We start from the raw sequence: 10,080 nt of genomic DNA on the forward strand, positions 1-10,080 counted from the left end.
TTTTTTTCTTGTGCTGCACTGATAATGCAACTCATATACACTCATATACAAAAATTGCTCCGGTAGCTGTGCCTATGGCGTAGAAATGTGATAGAATCTGAATTGTAAGTCGGTTTGGATAAAAGCATCTGCTAAAATGACTGTAATGTAATGTAATACACAGTTAATAATGTCAGAAAATTGCTCAGTGTGGTGTGAGAATGTATGAGTTTGATACTGTGAGTTAATGATGTGAGTGTAACAGGGCCCTCTCACATGACTGACCAAAGTGTCAGACTGCTGTCTATGCTATATGTTATGTCTCGAAACAGTGTGTGTGTGCAAAATGCACCTAATGTATCAAACTAAGTGTACAAAATATATCATGCAGAATGGCCCCATTCATGTGCATTTTATTTTTGTAGTTGGAGGTGTTGCATGTTACTGGACTGAAGTATGACACTCTGCCAGGGGGTCTGTGAAAGGTTATATATATCAGTGGTGGGCCGTCAGGGCCTTCTCTGCTGGCCTAAACAGAATCACAAAGCTATAGCTATTTTATAATCTAATATTTTTTCTTAAATACACTACATGTATTATAATTTATAAAATTATTTTTCCCATTATCTTATTATCTCATTGCACAGCTACTGTCTTCCTCAGTTGCTCTGCTTCCAGTGCAGCCTGTTTTAAGTTGAGCTTTTATCCAATCAGATTTCACCCCTGTGTCTCCAGGTAAGAAGAGAGGCCCGAGGCCTGCAGACTCACAAGTGAATCCCTTTGCAGTTAAACTATTCCTTTAAGGCTGTCGGCTTGTCCTCATGCAGGTACATGGTGAAGAAAAAAAGGGCAGTTCCAAAACATGTCAGATTCAATCCATCACTCTCAAAGACTCAAACTTTCTTCTTACTGAGAAAAAGATAAATAGATTGAGGTTGTGATAGGTTTCACTCATTCATTCATCCTCCACTGGAGTTTATCTTGATAAATGACTGCAGTGTGTGCGTGTGTCACTGAATATTTACCGAGACATATTTACTATTTTTAGAGCCATAATGTTTTCATGTCTCTTTCCTGTTGCACTCTGACGCTGGAAGGAGGAGATCGAAAAAATGATTAAGATCTGTTTGACTCATTGGGGCAGGTTGTCATTTTAACTGCCACTCAAAACAATTTCACCGTATAATAACAGTAACTTACTGGCAGCAGGGACGGCAAGTTTTATTATGGTGAAGCTACCGTAATTTCCTTTTACGGTATTTTACCGTATATTTGATTACGGTATGTGATAGTAAGATAACTGGGTTTGACGGTATATGCCAGAATGTTACCGTTTATTTACAAAGGGTAATACAACCCAATACTTTTGCATTTAATTCCCAACAAATAAAAGAATAACAATAGACATTCAATACACAATTGTTGCAGTTTAATACATGTTCTCAAGACAAATAATAAAGGGACATTTGTATTACATCACACAACTCACAATGTACTGCGTGTTTAGAAGAAAACAAATAAAATCATAACATCTTTAATGACCAGCTTAACTGAACTCATGAGGATAACCTCAGACCAGTAGTGCCGAGATCGAAAAGTGGCCGAACAACAGTACACACCTACTGTTGTTCAGCGGTGTGTACCTCTCCCAAGAGTGGTATGCTATATGTTCAGTGGTAGGTACCTATCCCTGGAGTGGTATGCTACTGTTGTTCAGTGGTGCCATAGTAGAACAATAAACCTTGAGTTTCAAGTTTCCTCATTGTGTAAAAAAACACAAAAGAGACGGATGCTATTGTAACAACTAATTCTTAGGCATTGCACAAACACATTTTTAAAGAAAACATCTCCTCTGTTCTACATGCGTTTCCCTGTTCGTATCGTCACCATCATGACCTGCAGACTGGGAGGACTGGCAGCTTTTAACACGGCAGCTGCATGTAGAACTATGTGGTCATATATTATTAACTAAAGTAACTATGTGTATGTACAGCAACTTAGTATAGAGGAAAACATTGCACTTTATTCAGTATATATATATATACATATATATATATATATGTATATATATATATGTGGCGAGAGGTGGCTGGGATGTCGTTTACAGTTACGAGGACAGCCAATACTTAGAGCACAACAACGCCACCTTAGGAATTGCACCCAAGGATTCACTTTTTCCCACACAGTATCAGGTTTACTAGGACACTCAGGTTCATTACACAAATTAGCAGGAGACTTGGTTCCAATACAAAAAATAATCTTTATTCTATTACAAATTCACAAAATACTAAAAGTGTTATTACAATAACTTTGTTCAATGCTTAAAATCCTTTCAAGGGTGCGTTTGCACAATCCCACGTGAAGTATTTCATCTGTTGTAAAGCCACGTTTAAAGTAGTCTTCAATGTACTCACAATACACTTCCATTTCAAGTGTACAGTAACCAGCCAAAGAGCTGCTTCTATGACTGTGTTTAAGTATCTCATAATTATGACTTTCTATCTCATAGTTATGACTTTTATCTCATAACTTCGACTTTCTATCTCATAATTTCGACTATGGGGATATTTGTATTATCAAATCTAATCTCATAGTCACTCATTGATGCCTGCAGAAGGATTTGTTTTGGTCCATGTTTGTTAATGTCAAGCAGACCATCCATAATGCAAATCCTCTGATTTGTATGTTTGTTGTTGGTTTAATAACACAAGTGCTGCAGAGAGGCCGTATTTTTTCTCACACTAGTTCCCTCAACAAAAAATCAATGTGATTATTCCATTGGATTTTGCATTATTGCGGAAAATCTGTGGCAAAGATAATCTTCATAACTACTTGTCAGCAACCGCCTTTTTTCAGACGTCAGAGCTTCAAAATTCAATTTTAGATTGTAGATCTAATACGTTAAAATCTCTTAAACTTGTGTTAACCACAGACCTTATTTCAGGCATCTAACCAAAACACATTCAAAAAAACAACAGTGACTTTCTAGACTAGGGAACTGTCAAAAGTACAAAAATGGTAACTCATTTCAGAGTTACAACTCCTCCCCTCTGGTAGGCGCTACACAGCACTGTACGCCAAAACCACCAGACACAGGAACAGCTTCTCTCCGCTGGCCGTCACTTCTCTCCGCTGGCCGTCACTCTGATGAACAATTAATCACACATACTGCACTACAACCTCTGTTTGCACTATTACCACCACTTGCACTATCACCTCAATTCAAATATTATTCACATCAGAGGGAACAATATTAACCGTATCATGAAAATGACACCATAGACAAATGAACACAGTAGTACCGCTACTTTAGATGTAAAGCTCCAAAGCATGTGTCAGAGGGTGTGTGCTCACCACAGTTCATTTTTAAAGCAGGGTTTGCTCACTACTAAAAGCGATCCATTGTGTGGTCTTTGTGGTGTCACTGTGTCCCTCCAGGTCAGGGGTCGGCAACCTGCGGCTCTTCAGTCCCTCTGTTGCGGCTCCCTGAGTCTACATCCACACTAATACGTTTTCGTTTTAAACAATCTCCGTCCACATGACGTTTCAGCATCGTTTTCTAAATGATCTCCGTCCAGACTTAAAACGCCTGAAATCGAATATCAAGTGACTATTCACGTACACTGGGCATGGTGGGTGCCGGTGTAAACAGGAAGTACATTAGTTGTGCAAAGCCGCTAGCGACTTCAGACGGCCGCTCCGTAGGTCTGATAACACCGCTGGACACGATGCTCGCTAATCGCTCCAATAACAGCTACTTCCTCTGCAGAAATGCAGACTTTAACTGGACAACAGCTGCTGGTAAAGACAACAAGGTCAATAATACCTGACCTTAAATAAAAATGTTTTCATATTTTGTCAACTAAAATGTGCTACACATCCTATTACGCCTGTCAAGCGCCTTTCCCTGCAGGTGGCTAATCATGATTTGCAGACCTCGGTAAACTATCAATGGATAAATCCAAAAAAAGAAAAGTAACGGAGGAAAATAGAGAGTTTAATTCTGCGTGGACATATTCATTTGCTTTCACTGCCAACGATGCTGGCTTACCTGTATGCTTGATATGTGCAAAAAATGTAATGTTGAAAGTCACTTCCAGAACAAGCACACAGCATTTGCTGAAAAGTATCATGCTGGAGATGAGCGATAAAGAGCGATTTCTCAACTGCTGCAGCAAACTCTCCTCTTCATAAGAGTTTGATATTGTTATAACAGGTAAAATTGCAATAAAATGTCAAGAATTATCTTTATTCTTGTTCTATATTTTCATAAATACAACAAACTATAGTTTTTGTATATATAGTATATTATACTATCTTTTCAAAATAAATTACCATCGTCATAGGAAACAAAAAGTTAGGTTTAGGTAAAGACCATTGTTTGGGTTAAAATAACTCCGGAAGTGTCGTTACTGAAGCACGCCAGTGACCTGATAAGTAAATCAACATTGCCTTCTATTTTCACATGGGGAATATATAGGGGTGCGCTGGCTGAAGGATCGCTGTTTGTTGGACCCATCCCTTAATTACCCCCCCCCCCCAATCCGTGTGAGCTTTTGAGGTCTTTATACTTCCTACTTACGTCATACTACCTTCAACTTCAATTTAACTCAATTTGTTGCAACTGCTGGGGAAATTATCTAAATGTATGCTTCACTCTCTACTTCCACAGATGACGACACCAGCTTCCAAGAAAAAATTTGACTTACGAAAAATAGCTGCTATCTGCCTCATCGGCTCTATTCTGGCATTCTGTCTGTATTTTAAGCCTCCATCTCCTGTTTGCCCCTCTACATTAGCTCATGAGGAATATCTTCAAGAAGTGGATCCAAATGAAAAGCCCATAGTCCTGCTGTGGTTCTGGCCTCTCGGTATGAAGTTTGATTTCAAAGCCTGCTTTACTTACTTCAACATTGATAGCTGTGTTCTGACAGCTAATAGATCGCTCTACAACGAAGCACAGGGAGTAATCTTCCTCCACAGAGACATCGACTTCCATTTACAAAACATGCCGCGGGAGCCACGTCCAGCTTTTCAGAAGTGGATTTGGTTACATTTTGAATCGCCGACGAACACAGTAAAGATACCGGGTCTTGAGCACCTGTTCAACTTAACGATGACCTACAGAAGAGACTCTGACATCACCGTGAGGTATGACCTCACGATCAGAAAGACAGAAATTAAAGATGACTTTGTTCTGCCCAAGAAAGACAAACTAGTGTGCTGGATCGTCAGTAACCAAGTCCAGGCAACTGGAACAGCTGTGAGAGAACGATATTACCATGAACTGTCCAAACACATCAAGATCCACATGTTTGGTAGAGCCTATGGAGGGCACGCTTTGAGTTATGAGGACTATTACTCAACCCTTGCTAGCTGTAAGTTTTACCTCTCATTCGAGAACTCGATCCACAGAGACTACTTCACAGAGAAGGTTAACGGGCCCCTCGTGGCGGGGGCGGTCCCTGTAGTTTTGGGTCCGCCAAGAGAAAACTACGAGCAGTTCATTCCCGCCGAAGCCTTCATCCACATAAATGATTTCCCTGATGCAAAGTCACTAGCAGACTTTCTACTGAACATGAAGGATGAGGCGTATGCACGTTACTTTGAGTGGAGGAAGTTCTACACAGTTGACCCTCATTGGCAGTCACTATTGGTTGAATTCGTTCGCCCTATCTGCCTCGCCTGTGACCACATGTCAAGAGACAAGGGTTTCCATGTAGTTCATGACCTCTATGAGTGGTACTTTACATAAAAACGTCAATGAGAACGTCCGATGATAGTGGCTCACACATGCAAACAGATACTTGAGTATTCTGCCCACTGTATTCTGTTTAAAGTTGTCATCAATTGGCTGAAATAAGCCAATTGATCCAATTGAATTGCACATTTTGGGAATTTATTGTCTCTCTAGTGGACAGTTAGCTTTGCTTAAATACTGGAAAAAGGGAGAACCAGCTAGCCTGTCTACAAATAATAATATCACAGCACATAATCCTGTTTTTACACTTGCTACAGGCTAAATAAACAAGATATAACATGTTAATTGGTGAGCTTTAGAGGTGCTGGTAGGCTGATTTTGTTAATGTTATTAATGTATCAATTTTGATTATCTCCTTTAAACTCTTAGTTTCTCAACCACGTCATGTAATCATCGATGCAAGCTGACTAATGATTATTTTACATTTGTTTTACTCTGTAGATGTAATAATTTTAACATTATTTTGTACATAACTTCATATAATCACAATGAAGTTATTTAATGATTGTATATGGGAATGTCACTAATTCAGGTAATTTTACAGTCAACGACATCTTGGATCTTTGTACTGATCAACATAGTTATTGTCCAATAAAGACTTAATATAAAGATCCCAGAGGAATTTTGAATGTTTTAACATACATTTTTCAAAACGCATTGCAACAAAATATTTAACTTTGATGAAAATAAATTCTCTCAAAGTCGAATCTTACATTTTCTAGATGCTGGACTGTTTTTTTCGGTATGTTGGATGCAACGCTGATTACCATGTAATATGTGTGGTATTTGTTATAAATGTATGTTGGTACATAAAGGGTGATAAGAAGCTGTACCTGGAGGGACTTAGGACCCAGCGGAATGTAGGTGAAGGAAACAGGAAGAGACGGAAGAGACGCCACACAAACAGCTGTTCACTGCTAGCTGCCCGGTTCTTGTTAAAAATGTCTGCTTAATAATAAAAAAAACTGAGGTAACATGTGACAAAATAATTGTCGGCGTTAATGAATTAACGCGTTAACTTGCCCAGCCCTAGTTTAAATACATATACACACAATATAGCATGCTTCAAAAGTACTTCTACTACTGCTTTCTGTCGTAATGTAAATATTCAAACGGTGCAAGCCATGTGCATTTTAGGTAACTTAATTAATTGATGTAGCCTGATGAAGAGAAACTGAAAGGTAGAGACCAAATTATGCACCCAAAGAAGAATTGCTGTTATTTCATGTTTACTGACTGTTAGGCGCTTATGTTTCAACCATATAGATGGTCTTCCTCAGGTCAAAGTGATAATATGAACACAACCCACCTGTATTTAATAGACAGTTAATGATGAAATATCACAGCATAATCTCCTAATTAGCCTGAATGAGTCATCTGAAATCAGACATTTTAAGAAAGATAAGAGACTAATTTGTCCACTTCTCTAATCTTATTGTCTTTTCCTGGATGTTATCTGTGTCTGTCTGTGATGGGATTTGGGACTTTAAACATCTATACTGGAATGATGAAAGTTTACAGACACTGCAACATGTTGGCACTTTTTATATCTCTTTTTAACATAACAGACATATGGTCTACTTTGCATGTGGTTTGCTGATTTATTTGCCCCCTAACCTATAATATAAAATGGGAGACAAGTAAATGCAATTTAAGAAATATCTTTATCTGTTGGTGTACTTAATACGGTATAATATGAATGTAATATTTAGTGATCATACTTGAGAAATATTGTCTGGTTTATATGTGGCAGGTAATCTAATCAGGAGATGATGACTTGTCATTTCATCATGAATAAATACAGCTGTATGTTAACTTCTTTGACTTCACCTGAGGAATTCATTCTGTTTAGACTTCTTTAAACTCTGTTACTCTCTTACTTCTTTGAGAATTTAACAAATGACTGTGAATGTGTTGCCAATGATTATGACAATTCCTCTCTCCTTGCAGGTTTAATATGGGCTCTGTTGTTTATGTTTTACGAGCCACCCTGACAGGGATTCTCCTGCTGGCTGGAATCATAGTCCTGGTTTTGGTGTATAGTCAGTCATCTACATCTCCAAAATGCCATCCTCCCCCGGCTCAGTCAGGGCGGCTGACAAAGCAGGCTAATTTCCCCAACACGACAGTGGCAGCGAAACACCAGACAGACAAGCCTTTAATGCTGCTGTGGTTTTGGCCTGAAAACAAAAGGTTTGATCTTCAAGACTGTAAGAAGCTTTTCCAAATCGACGGTTGCAGACTCACAGATGATAGATCTTTATACTCCAGAGCTCATGAAGTTTTGGTGTTTCACAGAGCTATCCAGGATGACCTCTCCAACCTTCCCACCTCACCCAGAGCCAGGATTCAGAGGTGGATCTGGTTCAACACAGACTCGCCTAACAACACTCGCAGGATAGAAGGCATTCAAGGCCTTTTTAACTTAACCTTGAGCTACAGGAAGGATGCGGATATCCACGTTCACTGGCAACTTACTCCCAAGAAGAATTCAGGTGAAGATTTCGTACTTCCCAAGAAGGAACGATTGCTTTGTTGGATTGTGGATAGCAACGACCTCCACACAAAATCAGGGGAGGGATACAGCTATTACAGAGAGCTTATAAAACACATCAAGGTGGAGGTTTTTCACAGCTCCTCTACCAACGGGGAGAACTATTTCCTGACTATCAGCAGCTGCAAATTCTACCTTTCCTTTGAGAATTCAATTCACAGAGATTACATTACAGAAACGTTTAATGGACCTCTTGCGGTCGGCACTGTGCCAATAGTTTTGGGCCCACCGAGATGGAACTATGAGAATTTTGCCCCAGGTACTTCCTTCATACATGTAAACGACTTTCCTGACGCCTTAGCACTGGCTCAGTTCCTCCTGGGGCTGGATAAGGATAATGAGGCTTATATGAGATACTTTAGTTGGCGGCAATTCTTTACTGCGAGACGTCATCCTACTGAGGAGAAGCATGAGTTTGCACACGCTATCTGCCAGGCCTGTCGTCACATTGGCAGGAGCAAGGTGTACAGAGTTGTACCTGATCTGTACAAGTGGTTCTTACTGTAATGCTGTTATTGATGTACTGTTCCTCTGAACTGATTAAAAACACAAATTAGAATCTGTTCAGAGAAATACTTGCCGTCTATAAAGTAGTAGTTGTGTTTTATTCAGCCATCACATACAACACAATAAATAAAGCCTATATACGATCTAGTAAAAAAAAGGAATAGGCAGAAGCATGATGCTATATATGCCTATCCTACATTCTTATCAATTAAATTACCCTCAAAAAAATTTAAATCTGTGCAACTTTTGGTTCCGCTTATGGTTAAATGTATCTCCAGAGCTTTTCATGACAAAGAAAACAGCAAAATATGTTTTTTGTTTGATTTGTATTTTGGGTAAACCCTTTAATACCGTCTGTTTGAGAACAGCCAATTTACAAAATGAGTTCCCTCCATTTTAAACAACAGGGTGTCACTATTAAAGTGTATGTGGTTGCGGGCATGATGATAATACTTATAGTGGAATAATATGTCACTGCTAATGCATTAAAATTAAAGCTATTAAACTTACTATATGAAACATTATATATGTATTCTATGTTTATTTATATAATGTTAAATGCTTTTAAGGGCTGTAGATACCGCTGAAGATATCCAGGCTGGATCCTTCCTTTTCCATGAGTCTGCAAGGACTCAATATGTAATTCAGTTTAGATTTCACAGTTGAAACTTATTGAATAACATGTAGTTGCTGTAATTACGACAACAATCTATGAGCAGCCCTGGTCTGTAAAAGCTGCATGTGACTTTTGCAGTTGTTTGGAGTTTTAACATCCCAATGTTGATATTGCATCCAGTAAGTTTCTAGCACAAAAGGTTAAGGCTTTTCTGTTTCACCGTTTCCATTAAATCAAATGTTGGCTTATTTTGTCATTTTAATTATTCTGTTTTTTGTATTTATATTCCATGCAAGCTTGTTTCTTTATCCTCTCTTATTTGATTCTCCTTTAAACCCTGTGTAGGTTTTATATTAGTTTTCTAACCTCTCTTAGTGCTAAACCTACCTTGTTTTAAGTCACACAGTTTAATCAACTGATATAGAATCAGCGATCAAGTCCATTTAACGAGCAGCACAATGAGCCTGAAGACTGTCGGCTTTATGGTGTTTGATTGTTTCCACATGTGGGCGGAAGCTGCGACTCGTGGTCTCTTGGCTAAGGTCCTGGATCGCCAACGTGTATATGCGTGCGCGCGAATTCGTGTGTGTGCGTGTGTGTGTCTGTGTGTGTGTGTGTGCGTGTGTGTGTGTGTGTGTGTGTGTGTGTGTGTGTGTGTGTGTG

General features: G+C 39.0%; 2 protein-coding genes across 2 annotated transcripts; both read left to right on the forward strand.

Moving 5' to 3' along the window:
• Window positions 1–4,259: 4,259 nt before the first annotated feature.
• Window positions 4,260–6,433, forward strand: LOC116387339 (alpha-(1,3)-fucosyltransferase 9-like). Its single transcript, XM_031854320.1, has one exon. It carries the CDS (start codon window positions 4,628–4,630, stop codon window positions 5,732–5,734), a length of 1,107 nt encoding a protein of 368 aa, XP_031710180.1. The 5' UTR covers window positions 4,260–4,627; the 3' UTR covers window positions 5,735–6,433.
• LOC116387340 (alpha-(1,3)-fucosyltransferase 9-like) lies at window positions 4,766–10,061 on the forward strand. Its single transcript, XM_031854321.1, has 2 exons — window positions 4,766–4,850; window positions 7,691–10,061. Exon 2 carries the CDS (start codon window positions 7,698–7,700, stop codon window positions 8,799–8,801), a length of 1,104 nt encoding a protein of 367 aa, XP_031710181.1. The 5' UTR covers window positions 4,766–4,850; window positions 7,691–7,697; the 3' UTR covers window positions 8,802–10,061.
• Window positions 10,062–10,080: the final 19 nt, after the last annotated feature.

Source organism: Anarrhichthys ocellatus, unplaced genomic scaffold, assembly GCF_004355925.1.
Source record: "Anarrhichthys ocellatus isolate YVR2014 unplaced genomic scaffold, GSC_Weel_1.0 scaffold14, whole genome shotgun sequence".
NCBI classification, from domain to species: Eukaryota; Metazoa; Chordata; class Actinopteri; order Perciformes; family Anarhichadidae; genus Anarrhichthys; species Anarrhichthys ocellatus.

Excerpts from the sequence above, each read along its gene's own strand:
- LOC116387339 (XM_031854320.1), top strand. The coding sequence starts at position 4,628 with ATGCTTCACTCTCTACTTCCACAGATGACGACACCAGCTTCCAAGAAA.
- LOC116387340 (XM_031854321.1), top strand. The coding sequence starts at position 7,698 with ATGGGCTCTGTTGTTTATGTTTTACGAGCCACCCTGACAGGGATTCTC.